The sequence below is a fragment of the Phascolarctos cinereus genome, unplaced genomic scaffold, assembly GCF_003287225.1.
Source record: "Phascolarctos cinereus isolate Bilbo 61053 unplaced genomic scaffold, phaCin_HiC Scaffold_3;HRSCAF=262, whole genome shotgun sequence".
Lineage (NCBI taxonomy): Eukaryota > Metazoa > Chordata > Mammalia > Diprotodontia > Phascolarctidae > Phascolarctos > Phascolarctos cinereus.
In genome coordinates this window covers 171,506,053-171,528,144 of record NW_027555736.1, presented here as the reverse complement: position 1 = coordinate 171,528,144, position 22,092 = coordinate 171,506,053, and the positions used below count along the sequence as shown (strand labels likewise).

The window sequence follows — 22,092 nt, the reverse complement described above, 5'->3', positions numbered from 1 at the left end:
GCATTTATTTTAGAAATATCATTTGATCCTGCAAGGTTGGTGCAAAGGCAAAGAAGTCAGGTGGAATAATCTCAATGAGTTGAGAGAAAAATCAGTATTTGCTTACAAAATATTGTTACTATGAATGTCTACTGGGGGTCAAGTGGTGACTGTAAAAAGCAAATGTGAGAGCAATGGGCCAACCAGCAGAGCCAAACTCAAAAGGTGGAGTTTCCACCAGCATCCAGTTTAAGGAGGATGTGAAGGTGACTCAAGGTGGGACTACTCCTAGAAAGAAAATAGACTAGCCTGCTGACTCATAAGCTAATAGGTACCTTTTGCAGTTTTCTAGAGGTAGGAATGGTAAGGAACAGCTCACTGTCACCCAGAAATGTATCTAAAATTTTGGATCTTGTTTATATATTTTAATTGCATGTAGTGAATTCCCTGAATTTACTACTCATTGTACAGAATGGCCATTCCTTTTTTTAACCCTATTATTTTCTTCAAGCATTAAGGAGTGCTCTGGAATTCTAGCCTTCTAGTATTTGGTGTATGGCTTTATTTCACTCTATTTACGACCGTTGTTTTAGAGGTGTGGATCTCATTTTTCCTCAACCTTTGTGTTTTGAGACCAAAGAGCATGACTTTTTTTCATGCTATCTTCACATGGAAACTTCTCTATCTCTGTGACAAATACTTCCAAGAGAATGCTTCCCAGTGCTTCTGGCTAAATTCCCACTGGCCCTATTCTCATTCCTTGGAATTTCCCATCCAAAGACCACATTCCAAACACTATGGCTTCACCCCTCATCCTACAGTATCCTCTAATGTGCTCTGGAGGCTAGGCACAGTCATTAGAGAATAAAAGGCAGTTGGCTTTAGTGTGTGTGGAGGACTCCAAGTATAAGAGTATATACAGGAAAGGAATTAGAAGTATAACACCTTCCTCACTATAAGTTGGCCCCAAAACAGGACTTTTAGCACCTTCTCTAGTTCTGTTTCCCTTGTTCACTCTTACTTCCACCCCTAGTCCAAACTAGAATGCTTTGCGTCACTGAGGAAACAAGGTCTTTTTTGTATTGGTTTCAGGTCCATCTCTGAGCTCCTGGTCAAACCTGCATTAAAAACCCAAGCCCTGGCTTAGTGGTGCTTCTGATTTTTGCTCACAGACAAAGCCTATTCTAGGCAAATTTCCAGCCCAGGACAAATATTCAGAAAGCCACCTGTGCCCTCCTTTAACCCTTCATCTTTCTGTAGTCCCTTCCCTTCTCAATAGATAGATAGATAGATAGATAGATAGATAGATAGATAGATAGATAGATAGACAGACAGGTAGATGATGGATGGATGGATGAATAGATAGATAGATAGATAGAGATAAAGATATACACTCACTATTTTTCCCCATTTCTCTAGTATAACAGCCATGAATTTTTTTTAAATTACATTTTGATCACTCTGCTCTCAGCTAAGCTGTGCTCATCTTAGGAGAGAGTTTGGAGGGCCAGCATCCCTTTGTTCACAATGGACATCAAGCATCCATAAGGAAGACCTTCTAATTGCAGGAAAATATTATGGTCCCAATCTCTCATAAGCAACTCACTATGTTACTGGAATGAAATGGCCATAAGAGGAAGGACAGGATTAAAGGACAAGGGTAAGGAAGGAGGAAGAATCGGGCCACTTTATTTAAAGCTACCTATGAGAACAGGTGAAAATTTGAGACCATGAATTATTAAGAAGTAGCATTGCTTTCATGTGACAGGAAATAGTGATATAATAGATAAGCCAGGAAGACCTGGGTTCAAATCTTACCTCTGGCACACAGGGGCTACATCATCTTGGGTAAATGACTCAACTTCTCAATGCCACTAGGCAACTCTCAAAGATTATAAGTTTAATCAATCAATAAACATTTATTAGATACCTACTATGAACAAGACCACAAAAAGAGGCAAAAGACAGTCCCTACTTACAATCTAATGGAGGAGACAATACACAGCAAATATGTACAAAGCAAGTTATATATAAGATAAGTAGGAAATAATTAAACAGAGGGAAGGCACTGGAATTAAGGGGGGGTGGGGAAAGCTTTCTGTAAAAGATGAGGAAAGTGCTGACCTGCACTGGTAGAAGACTTCATCATGGGGTTCCCTACACTGCTGAAATCACAGGTCCCATATCTAATTCGCTTTATCATGTGTCACACACAATAGGAAGAGCAGATACCATTGATAAAGCCAAGTGAGAGAGCAAACCAAGTAAATAAGTCCCATGGAAATTTAGTTTCAGAAGGTCAATTGACTAGAGTTCTCTCTTCATTTTATCCATAAGCTCTAAGTTTAGGAGTATGATTGAAGAAATGAAATTTACAGAAATTAAAACTCCCCTAATAAGTTGAAGGAGTTACTTCAAACAGGGGTAGGATAAGCTTTTCTTTCAGTTTTGAGGGCAAGATGGGGGAAAAAATGGGAACTGGGAGCTGGAAGGCATAAGCGTTGTTTAACCACTGTCAGGACATTAAATCATAGAATTTCAGAGATAAAAATTTAACCAGAAGTCTAGTCCAACTTCTCATTTTACAAATGAGGAAACTGAGACCTAGAAAGGCAAAGTGATTTATCCAAGATCACAGTTAGTTAGTGCAGAGATGACAGTAAAAGCCTGGTCTCCTAAGTCCTGTCCCAATGCTCTTTTGAGGACAACACGATTTCTCTATCATATGCATATTTCCTAACTGTAAGGTGGGGTTGCTGTTAGTTTTAGGGTTTATTTATAAAGAGTTCTGAGAACAGAAGAGGGTTAAGAAGACTTCATATCTATTTTCTAACAGGTTGCATTTGGGGGGATTTGGGAGGTTTTGGGGGGAAGGGGACATTTAGCCCAGCAACACACCCTAGTTTACACCGTGAAAAGCTCAAATCCTAGTTTTTAACACTCTAGTATGTCACAGAATTATGATGCCCAGGGTAACACTCTCTTCCCATAGATTTAATTTTCTACTGTGAGTTGCTTAGTAACAACTTATAGAGTTCATCAATCAGTTCTATCCTACAGATTTCTTTCCTATTGTTCCCTCATGGGAAGAGATCCAGGACAATTTCACCATCCATGGAGAATCAGACCACCACAGTGACTGAGTTCGTTCTGCTTGGTTTTCCTATCAGCAGAAAGACAGAGCTACTATTCTTCGTGCTCCTTCTGCCCACCTACCTGATGACACTCCTGGGCAACATCGTCATCATCTACCTTGTTGTGTCCCATTCACGCCTCTATACACCCATGTACTTCTTCCTCTGCAATCTCTCCATCTTGGATATCCTCTTCACCTCTGTCATTTCTCCAAGGATACTGGACGACTTGGCCACTGGGCATAAGACTATTTCCTTTGCTGGGTGTATCACCCAGTGCTATTTCCACTTCTTCCTGGGGACAGTGGAGTTTATTTTATTGACATCCATGTCCTATGACCGGTATGCTGCCATCTGTAACCCACTGAGGTATAGCACCATCATGAATCCTTCTGTGTGCACTGGGCTGGTTCTTTTCTCATGGGTGGGTGACTTCTTGTCTGTTCTTTTCCCCACTATACTCATCTCCAAGTTACCCTTCTGTGGCTCCAATATCATTAACCACTATTTCTGTGACAGTGGACCTCTATTGGCCCTGGCCTGTGCAGACACAACATCCATTGAGCTGATGGATTTCTTACTGTCATCCACAGTCATTATCTTTTCCATAATTCTCATTGGATATTCCTATGCTTGCATCTTTATGACCATCTTACGAATCCCATCAGCCAGTGGGAGGAAGAAAGCCTTTAACACCTGTGCTTCTCACTTGACCATTGTAGTGATAGCTGAAGGCATCACAGCCTTTATCTATGTGACTCCCATCCAGAAGGAAACCTTGGAGATTAACAAAATACCTTCAGTGTTGAGCAGTGTGGTGGCACCTTTCCTCAACCCCTTCATCTACACCCTGTGCAATGACACTGTGCAGGGGATCCTCAGGGAGGTGTGGGTTGGATTCAGAGAAGTTTTAGTGGGAAGAGGAAGAGGACTGTTGAGCAGAGTGTCCAAAAAAGATCATTGACAAGAGGACTGGGTCCCTCTTTCCACTGTACAAGGACCATTTTATAATCCCATATAAAGCACCTAAATTTAGGTCCAAGAGAAGGATATGACCTGCTTGAGCAAGAGCAGGTCATAAGTCTGCACCAGTGAAGATGCAGACTTTAACCCCATAGAGGTAGGTTTTTTCATGGAGGTATTAAAAAGGGCAACAGCATATAATTACACTCTCAAGCTCCCCTTATCTAATCCTCCCTCTAGCCTGTATGCTCAAGTTGTCTCACATTCATAGAACTTTCTTCTCCACACCCAGTGTGACTGGAGCAATATCTCTCTCCACCCTTACCCAATCCCGTTCAGGTTAGGTTAGTTGAAACATTCCTTAAGAATTGGTTAGTTCAAGGGACTAAAGGCTTGGACTAAGGGCTCAGACTACCAACTTTCTAATTGCCTAAAGACAAGGAAACCACAAGGACTTAGAAGGGCTGTCAGATGCTTGGCTGGTGGATTGCAATGAGAGCTTCACTTAGTGGAATCAACTCAAGGGGTTCTCAGTGCTTATGCTTATTGAAAATCTTTCCTATAGATAAGTGGTCAAAGGATATGAGGAGACATTTTCAATATAAGAAAAGCAAGCTATCAACAACCATAGGAAACAAATGTTCCAATTCAATAGGAGCAATGCAAATTAATTTTTTAAAAGATACCAATAAAAAAAAATTTTGGTTTTTTTTGTTGTTGTTGTTTTTTAATTTTTTAGGCAATTGGGGGTAAGTGATTTGCCCAGGGTCACACAGCTAGTGTCAAGTGTGTGGTCTGAGGCTGGATTTGAACTCAGGTTCTCCTGACTTCAGAGCTGGTGCTCTATCCACTGTGCCACTTAGCTGCCTCTAAAAAGTTTTTTTTTAAAGGAGAAATGCACATTAAAACAACTTTGAGGCTTTACCTAAGAATATCATCTATAACTTGGCAAAGATGAAAATGGTAAATATTGGAAAGAGTATACAAAGAGAAGTACACTTATACGCTGTTGATAGATATGAATTGGCCTAATTGTTCTGGGAAGTAATTTGGAACTATGATAGAAAAGTCATGAAACAATTCATAACTTTTGACCACCCATCCCACTACTAGGTATAGTATAAGGAGATCAAAAACAGAAGAAAATGCCCCACATGTACAAAAACATTTATTGCTAGGTATTTTGGGGCAGCAAGAAACTAGAAACAGAGTAAGTGCCTAGGAATTGGGAAATGGATGAACAAATTGTGGTATGTAAATGGATGGAATGGAATATTATTGTGCCATAAGATATAATGAACATACTAAATTCAAGGAAACTGGGCGGGGGGGGAATGTATTAACTAATGCAGAATGAAGTAAACAGAACCAAGACAATAACTACACAATGACTACAATAATGTAAAGAAAAATAACATTGAGAAAACATTGGAACTCTGAGTGATGTAATGACCAATAAAGACTTCAAAGAACCAATGGTGAAATTCATATAGGAAGAATGAGGTGTACATTGCTTGACATGACCAACATGACATAGCAGAGAGAGCACTGGATTTGGAATCTGAAAAATCTGGGTTCAAATCCCATCTGAGATACTTAGTAGTGTACAATCATGGGCAAGTTCCTTTCATCTCTGAATCTTTCCTCAGCTGTAAAATGAAGGGGGAAATAGCACTTAACTTCTTATATGGTTAGGTTAAAGCACTAGGTAAATGTGAATTGTTATTATTACTTCTTTGTGACAAAGGAAGGTTCTTAAAAGAAGAGGTGATTAGGAAGTGACAGTAATGTTTTTTAAAGTGCCAATAAAATATTAAATGCATTTTTTTTTGTTTTTTTGGTGAGGCAATAGGGGTTAAGTGACTTGCCCAGGGTCACACAGCTAATAAGTGTCAAGGGTCTAAGGCCAGACTTGAATTCAGATACTCCTGACTCCAAGGCCAAAGCTAAAAACATTTTTTTTAAACCATGCTTGCCTTACAGACTTCTGCCATTAATTCTAATCCTGTCATATTAGTATCCTACACTTCCCTAGCTCTCTGTTCTATTCTGTTTGGTACTCTACCTTTGTCTGTTCCTTTATTCCATAACCTGTCTTTTTTATGACTAGACTGCTTTGAACCATGCCTTTGATGACTTCTTTTCACTGCAACTCTCCAGGATGGACTCAGTTGGCCCCTGCAGTCAATTCACAATCCAACCTTACTATCACCAGATGCTTCCACACCTGAGCTCTGCCTCCATTTTCCAAGGCAACAGAGGCCCTGCAGCCAGTAGTACCCTGGAGCTACCAGCCTTATCGGCTTTTAGCTTGTATCAGGAAGGTCCTTACAAACACCCCACTTCTACAAGACATACTGTAAAACCATGCAGCCATCATCCAGGCACTGGAGAAGAAGAAAACAGTATTACAGAGATAGTTTCTCTTGATAAGCCCAGGTAGCACCCAGGCAACCAACTTTAGAGTTCCTTCCCGGTCATTAGGTGTACACTCTTCTTTTGCCCTTTCCCAAACCAGATAGATTGAGAAGACTTTAGAAGTGCTATGCCCACCTTTCTGGTCCAAGTTCACTTTTACATGGAGCTATCCCCCGTCACTTCCCAAATGATTGCACAAACATGGGCTTCCCCACTATTTCCCTGACCAAACTGGCCAGTTGGGCATTGTATCCAAGAATAGTTCCTGAAGCTCCACAACCAAATGGTATTTGAGACTATAGTGGAAAGAACCTGTTAATTAATAAGTTCAAGAAAGGTCATATGTGTGCCCTGGACTGTATCAGGTCTTCATTCATATTAACTGAGGACCTGCACAAGAATGTCTGCTCTGTTGAACCACTTCCAGGACTCAATGACTCCATTTGCCTCAGTGAAGGTAGGCATTGACCCTGCCTGCCCTGATTCACCAGAGCCGAAGCCTCTGAACTCCTGACCCAGAGCTCGCACAAGGGAACATAACACTTTGTCCTACACAATAGAACCTATGGCCCTGTCTGTCAAAGGAGCCTGCTAGGGTCATGGTCTTTCTATTCGAGGTGAATTTTGATGGATCCCCAAAAGACAAGCAAAATTCTGAAAAAACAAGCCCTGACAACCCTAAAAAACCATCCTTGATGCTTCCTGTGGCTCACAAACTGTTCTTGCTTTTATTCGCCTTAGATGAGTCACATAAATCCTTGGAGCCTCAGTTTGTTTCATCTATAAAACAGGACTAAATAAGGCTATTTGTATCACCTACCTCTCTTTTTAACTTGTCCCTCTTCAGAAGTCTGTTTTGCTTCTAAGCACTGCCTTTATCTGCCTTCCCTTTTATCATTGCCCCCACTTTTTTCTTATTCCCTTCACCTCCTATTTCCCTACTAGGCAAGTTATATTTTTTTTTCGGCTATGCAATGGGGTTAAGTGATTTGCCCAGGGTCACACAGTGTTATGTGTCTGAAGCCAGGTTTGAACTCAGGTCCTCCTGAATCCAGGGCTGGTGCTGTATCCACTGCACCACCTAGTTGCCCCATTGTGCCACCTACCTGCCCTGGCAAATTATAATTTTGTATATAACTGAGTGTGGATATATATTCTTCCCTTTTTGAACCAATTGTGATGAAAGTGAGGTTCAAACACTGCCCACTAACCCCATTTTCCCTGCCACTAAAAAAATTCCTCCTTGCACACCTCTTTTGTGCAGAAAATTTTCCCCATTCTACCTCTCTCTTTCCCCTTTTCCCAATGCACCTCTCTTTCTTATTCCTTCATTTTTTTAGAGATGAGCCCAAAATAAGTGATTTACATCCTTGTCCTCTGGCTATGTAGAGTCCTAACTTCCCTAAAAATGATAAAAATTTTTAGGAATTACATGTACCATGTTCCCAAATAGAAATGTAAACAATTTAACTTTATTGGGTCGCTTATGATTACTTTTTCATGTTTATCTTTTTATGTTTCACTTAAGTCTTGTGTTTGAATGTCAAATGTTCTATTGTCTTTCAATCAGGAATGCTTGAAAGTCCTCTATTTCATTAAATATCCATTGTCCCCCTGAAGGATTATACTCAGTTTTGCTAGGTAAGTCATTCTTAGTTATAATTCTAGCTCCTTTGCCTATCTTATTCCAAGTCCTCTGCTCCTTTAATATGGAAGCTGCTAAATCTTGTGTGATCTTAAGTGTGGCTCCTTGATATCTGAATACTTTCTTTCTGGCTGATTGAAGTATTTTTCTCCTTGACTTGGGAACTCTGGAATTGGCTATAATATTCCTGGGAGTTTTCATTTGGGACCTCTTTCAGGAGGTGATCAATTAATTCTTTCAATCTCCATTTTGCCCTCTGGATCTAAAATATAGAGGCAGTTTTCCTTGATAATTACTTGAAATATGATGTCAAGGTTCTTTTTTAATCATAGCTTTCAGGCAGTCCAATAGTTCTTAAATTATCTCTCCTCAATCTGTTTTCTAGGTCAGTTGTTTTTCCAATAAGATATTTCACATTGTCTTCTATTTTTTCATTCTTTTGACTTTGTTGTATTGTTTCTCTATGTCTCGTGGAGTCATTAGCTTCTACTTGACCAATTCTAATATTTAAGAAAATATTTACTTCAGTGATATTTTGTACCTATTTTTTCCATTTGATTAATTCTACTTTTTAAGGAATTCTTTTCTTTAGTGAATTTTTGTGCTTCTTTTGCCATTTGGTTGATTCTGGTTTTTAAGGTGTTATTTTCTTCAGTGTTTTTTGTGCCTTCTACCAAGCTACTAATTCTCTTCCCATAATTTTCTTGTATCATTCTCATTTTCTTTTCCCAATTTTTCCTCTACCATTCTTATTTCTTTTTTTAACTCTTTCAGGAATTCTTGTTAGGTTTGAGTCCAAATAGCATTTTTCTTTGAGATTTTGCTTTTAGCTATTTTCACACTGTTGTCTTCTTTTGCATTTATGTCTTGCTCTTCCCTGCCACCATAGTTGCTTTTTATGGCCAATTTCTTTTTTTTGCTGTTTGCTCATTTCTCCAGCTTATTTCTTGACTTTGAATTTTATGTTAAAGTTGAGCTCTGCTCACCTTGGGGTGGGGAGGCACTGTTCTAAGCTTCAGGTTTTTTTGTGCTGCTGTTTTCAGAGATAGTTCTGGGGATTTGCAATTTTTTGCTGCATCCAAGGTTGTGTAATGCAGGAAGAGGTGTAGTCATTGCTCTCCTGGTCTGTGCTCTGGTCTTTACCCAGGAAGGACCCCTGCTTTCCTGCAGCTACAAGTTCTAGTGTTTCTCATGGCCCTAGAACTGTGACTTGGGCTCCTGCTCCCTTGTGATCACAAGAAGTGATCACTCAACTAGTAAATGTCTGAGAAGCCAGATGTGAACTCAGGAAGATGAGTCTTCCTAACTTGAGGCCCAGCATTCTATCCACTCTGCCACCTAGCTGCCCATATACAAGCATATCATGGAGATATTATGGGTTCAGTTCCAGACTACCACCATAAAGCAAATATTGCAATAAAGTGAGTCACATGAATTTTTTGGTTTCCCAGTGCATGTTTAAACTGTATATGTTTATACTATATACTGTAGGCTATTAAGTAGGTAATAGTATTTTGTCTTTTTAAAAAATATATACATACTTTAATTTAAAAATACTTTATTGCTATTAAAAAAAATACTAACAATCATCTGAGCCTTCAGTGAGTTGTAATCTTTTTACTGGTGGAGAGTCTTGGCTTAATGTTGATGGCTGATGAAGGCTGGGGTGGCTGTGGCAATTCCTTAAAATAAGACAACAAAAAAGTATGCCTTATTGATAGATTCTTCCTTTCATTTGAACCCTTAGGGGCCATTGTAGGGTTATTAATTGGCCTAATTTCGCTATTGTTGTGTCTCAGGAAATAGAGAGGCCCGAGGAGAGGGACAGAGACTGGGAACAGCCTGTAGGTGGAGCAGTCAAAACACACACATTTATTAAGTTTGCTATACCATGCCCAAATCTAAAAAGTGATAACAACTGTACTTATAGATTAATAGATTTAAAGCTACAAGAGACCAGACAGGTCTCTTAGTTCAACCTATTCACTTTTTACAAATGGGGGAACTGAGGCCCAGAAAAGTAGAGCAGCTTGAGCAAATTTACACAGCTAAGACTTAAATCTAGATCTGCCTCTCTCTCTCCTTCCAGCTGCAGCAGCCTCATCTCATCATTCTTCTTCCTTGCATACACAATGTTCTTTACCATTTGCAAGCTATATAAATTTGATTTATTCCCACATCTCTGCTGTTTCCTATACTGTTCAATCCTTTTAGGATGCTCTATCCTCTTCTTCATCTACTCAAATGTTACTAATCATTCAATCTCTAACTCACACCCCACCTCCTCCAGGGCCTTCCCCAGTAACTCCAGTCAAAATTTCTCTCACCTTCTGGATTAAATATGGCACCCACCGCCTCTACCATACATTTAGACTTGCTGTTATTCGTAGGATCACAGACCTAGAGGTAGAAGGGAGACCATCTAGTCCCACTCTTTCTTTTAGAGATGATGTAACTGAAGCCTAAGAAGATTAAGTGATTTGCCCAAGGTCGTAGAAGAAGTAAGCATCAGAAGTGGAATTTGAACCCAAGACTTCTGACTCCAGAGGTAGGGCTCTTTCCTCTATACCACATTGCAGTCCCCTCAGTTTAGCACATTATTGTGTGCTAATTTATGTTATCCTCTAATTGTCTCATGCATACAAATTATGTCTCCTCAGCAAGATTTATTGGCTCTTTGAGTATTATAACTATTATATATATATGTATATATATATATATATATGTATGTATATATACATATATATATACTTCTTTTGAATCACAGTGTCTAGCACAGTATAGTGAGAAGGTTACTGAATTTGGAGTCAGCAAACAACTAGGTCAAAGCCAGCCTTCAACACTTATTAGCTGTGTAACCCTGGGCAAGCCACTTAACCACTCTGAGGTTCAGTTTTTCCATCTATAAAATGGGGAAGATATTTACTTTGCCTGCTTCATAAGGTTTGCAAACCCTAATTTGTTCCATTATTATAGTTCTTACAAACTTTAATATGTGTCATATTAATACTTTATAGCAGACACTCAACAAGTAGGGATTTGAATGGAATGGCTACACCAATACAAAAATAATTATGAGTTTTCATGCTTGAGGAGACTTTGAGATAATTTCTGCACTTGAGACAACTTTGAAAGACTTGGAATTTCTTTTTTTCTTTTTTTTTTGGGGGGGGGAGGCAATTAGAGTTAAGTGACTTGCCCAGAGTCACACAGCTAGTAAGCATTATACGTCTGATGTTAGATTTGAACTCAGGTCCTCCTGACTCCAAGGCCGGTGCTCCATCCACTGTGCCGTCCAGGTGCCCCTAGGCTTGGAATTTCTGATCAGCTCGATAACCAACGACAAGTCCAGAGAGCCAGTAACAACATGGCAACCACCCACTGATGGAGAGGTGATGAACTCAGGGTGTAGACTGAGAGCTATATATTTTGTGAACTTAGCCAAAACAGGAATTTGTTTTGTTTGACTTGGCATGTTTGTTACAAGCATTTTCTCTTTTCTTTTTTTCATGAGAGTGGGAGGGTAGTGGGATGAGAGAGAGAGAAAATGAATTTTTGTTCATTGAAAAAAATCAATTTTAAAAAAGGAAGAGAACCTAAACACACATTGATGCCTTTCACTATAAGAGATCAAATCCTGCATTAAAATTGACCTGCTCTAAGTTCCCTCACTCCCCACTCTAGTCCGATCTTCCCTGCTTCCCCCTGTAGGCTCAGTGCTACCTGGGTTCTGAGAGAGTTCTGGTCCCAGACAGAAGTCACGTTAGCAGATCCTGACTCAGAGGATTAATACCAACACCAGCCTTTTTTTCTAAATAAATTTTTATTGATATCTTTTGTTTTTACAACCCCTACATTTTCACCTCTATTCTCAACTTTGATCATGTTTGCCAATTTGCTGGGTTTGATGTGAAATTTCCAGGTTCTTTTGATCTGCATTTCTCTTATTATTAGTGATTTGGAACATTTTTATATGATTGCTAACAGTTTGCAATGCTCCTTTTGAGAATTATTTGTTCAAATCCTTTGACCACTTATCAATTGGAGAATAGCTTTTGATCCCATATGTCATTTAATAAATATCATTTAATAAAGCATTAATAAATGCTTTAATCCTAGTGCCTTCCCTCTATTGATTGTTTCCTATTTAGTCTATGTATAGCTTGTCTGTATGTAATTATTTACATGTCTTCCCCATTAGATTGTGAGCTCCTAGAGGGCAGGGACTTTTGCCTTTCTTCACATGCTGAGGCACAATGCCTGGTACACAGCAGAAGTTTAATAAGTGCTTATTGATTGATTGACTACTAGACACTATGGTAAGCACTAGGAATACAAAGACAAAAATACAATCCCTGCCCTCAAGAAGTTCATATTCTAACATTGGAGACAACAGGCAGACAACTTAGTATATACAAAACACGTACATTGTAAATGAGAGGTAATGTCAAAGAGAAGTCACTTTTTCTCTTAGCTGCCTATATATAATCAGCTCCATTCCAGTTTCTGGTGTCCTGTGCCTATCCAGACTCCTTGACTAAATTCTTAATCTTTGTTGCTTGGTAACCTAGCCTAGGTTTCTGTACAACTCCCTACAACTCCCAGAGTCTGATTATCATCCCTCACTTACCTAATCTGAGTGTGTCTATCCAACTCCTCCCTCCGTAATAGCTAATCCCCCTGAATTAGTCACCCTCTATGCCTAGACTTTGAGTGCCTTCCTGCTTCTCCCTGTCTTAACTGACTTCCTTTGACATAATCACTGACCTCATAACTTGAGAGGACCTAATAGTCCTATCTAGACAAACTCCTGATCCTGGCTCCCCACAAACTACTCCATCCTGTTACCACCCAAGTCCCATCATGACACCCTGGAGAAAAGTTGTAGGAAGAAGGTGTGAAACTCTGTCTTTAATAGAAATACTTTCCTATTATCACCATTTCTTAAAGATCTCCTTCAACAACAACAAAAAATGACAAAGGGCATGTTAGTTTCTGACTTTTTAATAACTGCTGCAGCCAACTTTTCCCAGCTAAAGAGACATCTTCCTGAATTCCATGGGTTGGAATTCATTCATTCAAGCAGGATGGGATACCAGGGGGGAATCTTCTAGCTACAGCATTTCCTTTTCCTCTGGCTTGGGAGGCTTCAACCAGTGCCAGCAAAGACTTAAAGGCCCAACCTATAACAGGACCTTTCCTTGACACCAGAGATGGGACCAGAAAGAATAATAAATCTTACAGCACTCCAGAAATGAGGCATTACCATAGTGACGAGGAATCTGGCACCTGGATGGACACACTCCAACACTGGCTGTCATAACTACAGATCCAAAACACTAGTCTTCCAGAAGGCAGTGGGTTTATCAACAGCCAAAGACACAATTCAGAGGCACTGTGACCAGCTCACTGTAAGTCCAACTGGATGTCTGTAGGGAGAGCTAATAGTTCAATGAGAGCCTTGGGATACTGCTTTCCTCGGACATAGTGCCCAATTGATGCTATTTAGGGATTCCTACTTGAATTATTCCACTCTACACATATTAAGGCAGCTTTGTGGTATCCTGACCAATGAAACAGGCCACTTGTTAGGCCATACCCAATCTGATTGGCAGCCACCATGATTACTGACTTTGATAGTTCTCTACACATTGCTTCTGATGGCCTGTTTTACTCAAAACTTGCCCACCAACAGATCTGCTGGCCCTGGCAAAGTACAATACTTTTTCCCATTCTGGTTCAACGCATCTGATGGAAAAGCCTTAGCAAATCTAATCTGAGATGAATCTCCAAAAATAGTGTTGTCAGAGACACTACTAGAATTCATCAAATAGCTCACTACGATAAAGATCCCTCTAAACTCCAATTGTGATGATAGCCTCAGCACAGGCCACATCCAGCTCATACTCTAACCCTAAATCTTATACCGCTCAATCTACAAAAGCCTGTGCGACGTGGAGGGGCTCAACCCAAACTAACACCAAAGAGGCATGGAAAGGGCATGTTTGCACAAGGGTTCTGCCATGTGGTGACCGCCCTCAACATACCCAGACTGTCATCCCACATATTCCTGTCCCACAAAATGGAATCACCAGGACACCAGTTGCCCTGAGTCCAGGTCTTGATGGGCTCAGAATCCTCAGCAAATTTTCTAAATAAGGAACTATCCTGGAAGTCCCATGTGCTCTGCGTCACCAGGGGAAGCCTGCTGGTAGTGGGGACTATTGATGGACAGCCCTTAAAATCAGAGCCAGAGACTACATGCTGGAAACCAGGAATAATCTGGTTTCCTGTATTTCCTATCGTCCTTGGTGAACTGAGCAGTTGATTCAGCAATAACCTCACATTTCTTAGGACTCAGGGTGGCCTTGGTCAATTTTGCACATTACTATTTGCAATATTCAAGGGGCTTATGGTAAATGGCCTCCCCAGAGCTAGATATCACATTTCCCCCACCACAACAGCAGCAGCACTGGGACATGTTCCATACCACGTAGGAAAAAATGCCCTCCCCCCACAGACCATGCAACTATAAAATTAATTTGATTCCAGGTGTCTCCATTCTCTCAAGCCACAACTATTCACTGACTAGGCCCAAGAAGGAAATGCTCTGGGGTTTTCTAGAGAAAAATATGCCTAAAGAATTTATTAATCTTTCTACCTCTCCTTTCAAGATAAAAAATAATTAATTAAAAAATAATAAAGAACCAAGTCTCTCTCATGATTATCAGCCTCTCATGGCCTAGTATATGGAATCCTTAAATTAATGGCCTTGGTCCATTGGGCAGTTACCTTCACCAAACTGGAGCTGTTAGGAATTGATAACCTGATCCAGCTCCATGAAGAGGATGGCATTTCAGACCAATCAGGAATAGTTAAAATAGAAAGTAATTTCTTTTGGGTTGTAGAATGCCCCTGTAGTTTTCCAACACTTTATGAAAATACCTTTCACAACCTGCTGGACCAGGTGAATAGCACTATATTCAGTAGAATATACAGAGGCAGCTGGTGGCTCAGTGGATGGAATACTGGGCCTGGAATCAGGAAGGCCTGAATTCCAATCCAGCTTCATATACCTACTAGCTGTGTGATCACTCAACCTCTATTTGCTTCAGTTTCCTTGACCGTAAAATGGGGATGATAATAGAACCTACCTCTCAGAGTTGCTGTGAGAATCAAATGAGATGATATTTGTTTTTAAAAAGGGCTTAGCACAGTGTCCGGCACATGGTAGACGTTTCCTTGTCCCCCTCTCCATCTTGACTTTTTTGGGATCAGCATATCATCTTGGTAAAAACAGTTCATCAATGCCTGTGCCGGAATTAAATATTCATATATCTAGAGAAATATCCATTGGAGAAGGAATTTGAATTCTGGGAGCATGTGATAAGACAAAGGGGAGATTAGATGTAGCCACAAAGGTGGAGAAAGTGTTTCAATGGAGGGTATTTGCAGCAACCAAGGACCTATAAAAATTTGAAAGGGTTGTGGGTTTGACTTTTCTGGGACCAAATTTCCTTAACAGTAAAATAAGGAGGATGAACTAGATTACATCTAACATCCTTGCTAGCTCTAAATCTATAATCTTGTGAATTCCCCAGTGGCTCTGGGGGAGTGACAGGAAGGAGGAATGGAACTGATGACGGATTACAAAGTGGAACTGTCATTATTACAAAGGTTTCCTTGGGATACTGAATCCTCTCACAACTATGGCTCATTTAATTGCCTTCATGGCATCCCCCACTGCACCCAAGACCAAAACATTTCTTTCTCTCCTGAAGTCTTCTAGCTAGACAGCATCCCATCACATACCATGTCAGAGCAGGCCCTCAACTTACATTGCATTTTGTATCCTCCTGCTCACTGCCTTTCAACCTAAGCTTCATTTCTCCCCTGCCCTTCACCTGTACTCTGATGACCAGTCAGTGGAAAGCAACTGAACACAGGACAAATAACTTCATTGCTATACTTCTTATGATAGACATAACTGGGTCCACCCTTCTGCCCACACTGAAGGTCTGCTTTACTTTTTTTTTTTGGTGTGAGGCAGTCAGGGTTAAGTGACTTGCCCAGGGTCACACAGCTAGTTAAGTGTCAAGTGTCTGAGGTGGGATTTGAACTCAGGTCCTCTTGACTCAAAGGCCAGAGCTTTATCCACTGCGCCATCTAGCTGCCCCCGAAAGTCTGCTGTAACAGTGCCAGTGACTGTCTCCACCTTACACACTCTCTTCCATTTGAACTGTGAATTTCACTCCAAATTTTTCCCTCAACCACCATGATGTGATCAATGACAACCTGGGGGAATTGAAAGCAACTTAGGAGACTGACAGAAGGCATTACCGATGGTCAAAGATTCCTATGAGCATATAGTCTGGTGGGAAGGAAATGTTTGCATGTGCAGGACCAAGTATGACCAATCACCGAGAATCTCAAAAATGATAGAACCCTCAAAGGAAATTAGGAGACTGAGGAAGATGACCATCCTCAACTGTCCAGAAAACAAATCCAGTGGCCTACAGATGCCAGTACTCAGCCTAAATGCATATCCATCTCATATTTCACATCTCTGCTGGAATGTCTTTATGATGCATTATTTTATTGTTTTTATTGATTCTGTGCCAAGGATAAGATAAAGTATATAGTATCTAAGGTGCCTATCCATTTATGGGGGGAATTGATTTCATTCTGCCAAAGTCACGTGACTAGGAATCTGTAAATTATAGTAAGTTTCGGGGAAAAGGTAAGGTTTTGCCACAAGGATAGGAACTCCAATATAACCTGCTTGGATAAATCCATACTAACCATACCCTCTAGACTGATGAGATCGTGAAGTTACCCAGAAAGAGGCAAATCTGGGGGATAGAGGGTTGTTCATTCACTGAGAACCACAGAGAGCTTCACACTTCCCACCAATACTTCTTCAAAGTGTCTGGAGAGCAAATGACAGCCAAAGTGATGGGTGCTGCCCAGCTCCTGATCCCTCTTGTTGAATATGATTAGGTCTGTGACTAGTGGTGCCATTCAGAAGTAAAATATGCCATAGATATGGAATCAGTCCCCTGCAATAGGATTGTGCTACTGAACTATGACTCTTCTCCCAGATGAGTAATATTTATAATGAGTCAATCCAACCAATGAGTATTTATTAAGCACCTACTATATGCAATGCACTAGGCATATACTATCTCCTGTCTCGGCCTTTGCATTGGCTGTCTTCCATGCCTGAAATACAATCTTTCCTCACCTTAACCCTATATAACCCCCTATCTCTTTCAAGGAGAAAGGTCAAGGTGACCCACTGCATCCTGGGACATCACCAGTCACCTTAACTTTTGTCTTGCCACTGGACTTCAATGACCCTAGAGGAGAAAGTGAGGCTGACAACTGTGTGCAATTCTGCTTCATTTAAATCCAATTCATGCACAAATCAAGACATCACCCTTGTGATGCCATTGAACCTCTTTAAGAACAAAAGATAAACAACAACACCTCTTTCAAGACACAAATCAAGCACTGTCTTTACATGCAATCTTTCCTAATCCCCCCAAATGCTGGTGTCTTCCCTCCCTAATTACCTTGTATTTATTTTATATATATACTTATTCTATATGTTCATGTTGTCTTTCCCAGTAGAATATAAGTTGCTTTAGAGGAAGGAGTATCATATTCTTTGAATGTGGATCCACTGTGTCTGGCACTCAATAGTCACTTAATGAATTTATTACATTCTAGAACAATGTCTTCACCTAAGAGCTACAGGGCTTTATCTGTAAAATGATAGGCCTAAATAATCCCTAAGGTCCCTTCTATTTATCAAAACTCAATTCCATGATTATTAGAAGGATCATTCAGAGACAGCTGAAAAGGACCATAGAGATCATCTAATATACTGTCTTCATTTTACAGATGAGAAAACCGAGGTGCCAGAGGTGAAGTGACTTGCCTGAGATCACATACGCCACAGAGCTAGAACTCTTGCTTCTACCTAAACTAAAATACCATCACATTGACTTAATTCTATGTCTAAACTTTGCTTTTTGAAATGGAGTTCTAATTCTCATTTATTTTTATTATTTTAAATTAGTGGAAATCTAAACCATTAGCGTTTTTAGAATGTTTTTCTCTACCACATACTCCCAAGACTCCTTGCTTCTGTCAAGTGCCCTAATTCAGGGTAAACATCATTCAGCACCCTGGGGCCAAGCTGGCCTTCACTGAGAGGCACCTAAAGGACAGAAGTTGGGAACCAGCTGCAGGTTCTATGCCATCCCCCTGTCACCCTTCCCAGGCAAGGCTAGATTGGCACACACAAACTTTTAACAAGCACAGGGAAATCACAACTAGCCAGAAACGCATGCCCTGAGGAGTAAAGTTCACTTTTAATTGTGCTCTCACTTTAATCACCTAGAAAACTTGGGCAGGGAAGTCACAATTACAACAAAGTTCTCATTAGCCCAGCTCTCTCTAGGGGACACTTCCTCTGCTGGGGTGGAGTACACTCCACAGTAACCTATAGAATAATGGTAACATATACAGGAAATGGCTCTTACTCCCTAGTACCCTCTCCATGTGATCACTACTCTTCTTTTTTGTTGCTGGCCTCGAGCCACCTCTGGGTTGGGAGGGGGTTAGCCATCCAGGAGTCATACTATCAGAAAAGCTTAGTTGGTTGAACTATGGCTGGGTATTGAGACACTTAGGTTTACACACCACCTTCACCCCTGACTCTATGGATAACCTGGATAAAACTGTGTGCCTCCAGCCCTCCCATCTACAAAGGGGGGGGGGGGCCTGTGAGGACTCCTCATATCTCAGTGCTCTGAACTCTGTAGAGGCAGACACCACGGGGTATGAATATGGAGCTCTGCACAGTTAGTATCTGTCACACAATTTTGCACATGATTAATGGAATGCAATTCCCAGCCCAGGCAGCTGAACGGAATTTATGACCCAGACTTATAAATATTTTTCCAATTTTCCACCCAACTCTCTCCACTTTTAGGTCATAAAATCCATTATTAGAAACTGAGTAGGGTGTCCATATCTAAAACTCTCCCTGGATAGGATTGGTGCATCATGATGGGAAGTTATCTGGAGGACAATGTGATGATGCCATGGCAACCTGTGTTAATGAACAATAGAGAAATGATTCCATAAGCTACAATCTGCCCTTTCTAGAGTGCCTGTGTTATCAATAAAAAAGTATTTCTTGAGTATTTACTATGTTCTTAGCACTCTACTGGGTTATATAGGATATACCAAAGTAAAAGATATGGTCCTTTAAATAGCTAAAATCAAATTGGAGAGAGAAAACTAAATTAAATATAATAATTAAAGAACAATTAAGTACAAGACCGTATGGCACTTTCTTTGAGATATAACCTATAGCCCAGAGTCTAGAGTGCTGGGCTCTAATTTCACTCTTGGAAGTCCCCAAAATAATTTTTCTTTGACTTATTTTGCCCCATCTAGAGTTGCCTCTGGGAAATCTTAGAATAACTCATGCAAAGGCATCCATAGATGTGAATGAAGGGTACCCAGCTCCCAAGCAAGCACTCAAGATGACAATGCACATATGAAGTGGAGAAGAGACTTGATGTATCTTCTCAGAGAAGGTACATAAAGGACTCACAATAACCCTTTGATAAAGTTCTCATTCTTCTCCTCAAGACCTAAACAGTCCCTCAGACTCATAGGACCACCCTATGGTTTCTATTTCTCCTTCTAAGGGGAACTTGGGGGTGCTAAACAGGAAACCCTCTGAAATTCCAACAAGTCTCACTTTTGCCCCAGAGACTCATTTAGGCTTCTCATTTAGGGTACTTCCCTGAGGTTCTGGACTCACCTGGAAGGAAAAATACTTATATTTGCAAGAGAGGCAACTCCCTTCCTATCAGAAGTGAACTGTCCAAATAAATAAAAGCAGAGGGCAAACTCCAGGTCTTTCTTTTGATCTCTCATATCATGGCTTTAGTTCCTTGTTGTTACTTTAGCTAAAGATTTTCTTTTTCAAGTGGCTGGCATTACCCAGGAATGCCATCTTGGGGTAGCAAGGTGGCACAGTGGATAGAGTGTTGGAAGACCTGAGTTTGAATCCTGCATCAGATGCTTATTAGCTATGTGACCTTGGGCAAGTCATTTATCTTCTCTCAACCTCAGTTTCTTCGTTTGTAAAGGGAGATAATAATAGTACCTACCAGGGTTGTTGTAACAAATATACATATATATACACACACGTGCATATATACACACATATATATTTGTATATGTAAAGTGCTTTGCAAACCTTAAAGTGCTATATAAATCCTAGTTATTATCATTATTCTTTTCTTGATACTAATAACTACAAAAGGTGGAGCAACTCCAAAGATGCCGAGTTTTCCCCTTTTTCAGAGGAAAAGTTCTGTTTCTGATATATATATTAGGGATTCTCCGTTATATTTAGGGACTTCTAAGAGGTAACCGGTAAGGAAGCAAAGCATAGTCTGCTGACTCCTCTTTCCAATCCACATTGAGATTTTTTAACATTGTAACTGTTTGAGGAGTTGCTAGTTACAATAGGGATTTTGTCCTAGAGGCAATAGGGAGCCACTGAAGCTTCTAAAGCTGAGGAATTTGCATTTTATCTTAAGAGGAAATAGGGAAGTGGGGCAGCTAGGTGGCACCATAGTGCACAGAGTGCCAGGCCGTAAGTCAGGAAGCCTCATCTTCCTTGAGTTCAAATCTGACCTCAGACACTTATTAGCTGTGTGACCCTGGGCAAGTCACTTCACCCTGTTTACCTCAGTTCCCTCACCTGTAAAATGAGCTGGAGAAAGGAAATGGCAAACCACTCTAGTATCTTTGCCAAGAAAACTTCAAATGGGGTCACGAAGAGTCAGACACAACTCAAACAACTGAACAACAATTAATGAAGTAGAGAGACAATCTAACCCATAGAATGGCTGATTTTGGTCCTGTTTTTTTAGTAGAGTTAGTTGCCCGCTCTTTGCAGCCTGAACAAGGCTTGTAAGAAACTTTCCCCTATATAAGAGGCCATGAGTTCACACAAAGAAGTGCCATAGTTTGCTCACGCCTGGATTTCTGATTTAACTCAACTCCTCTTTGCTAGTCTTTAGACTCTAAAACATACTAAAGGTACAATGAGCAGGTTAACATTCACTCAAGGCCTTTTGTTCAGGGTGTCTTGCATCTAGGAGATGGATGGGCCACCGGGCCAAGGACTAGAACAGTTCCTATCGCAGTATACAAAGTGGAATGCCAAATTCGAGAAACAGTAAATGGTATAGTTTGGCTGGAACATAGACAGTATGAAGGGGAATAACATAAAATAAGTCTTGCAAGTAAGCTAGAGCTTACTAGGGAAGCTAGGGAAGGGCTTTATACACCAGACTGGGGAATTTGCATTTTGTCCTAGAGGCAATAGGGAGCCCCTGGAGATTTCTGAGCAAGAGAGCAATATGGCCAGACCTGTGTCTTAGGAAGATTATTTTGACAAATGTGTGAACGATCTGTTTTAAATAGTCATGGATCTCATTAAGGTACAGTAACATTCTAGAAGTTGAAGTAATCAGCACAATATCATCTGCAAATAGGAACATCCAAAAGTTTAGGGTATATGAGGAATCCCTCTTCCATTTGGGAGTTAGATTGTAAGCTCCTTGAGGGCAATGTTTGTCTTTTGCCTCTTTGTGTCTCCCCAGTTCTTAGCACAGTGCCTGGCACATAGTAAGTATTTAATAAATGTTTATTGACTCATTTAAAAAAGACATCCTCCATGATACTGGCAAACAGCATTGGTAAGCATATATCTCCCATTTTTATGCCTTGTTCGATGTTATTAACCAGAGGATCATTAAACAGAGTTATCTCTGTGGTTGTGTCTATCAAGGAATGTTAGATGATCTTAGCATTTAAGGTGCATTTCAGTCAACTGAATCTTTTTTTTTCAAT

At 40.3% G+C, this 22,092-nt stretch overlaps 1 protein-coding gene across 1 annotated transcript; it reads left to right on the top strand.

Annotated features, from left to right (window-relative positions):
• The first annotated feature begins 3,087 nt into the window (after positions 1-3,087).
• LOC110206831 (olfactory receptor 6J1-like) lies at positions 3,088-4,077 on the top strand. Its single transcript, XM_020984362.2, has one exon. It carries the CDS (start codon positions 3,094-3,096, stop codon positions 4,075-4,077), a length of 984 nt encoding a protein of 327 aa, XP_020840021.1. The 5' UTR covers positions 3,088-3,093.
• The last annotated feature ends 18,015 nt before the right edge of the window (positions 4,078-22,092 follow it).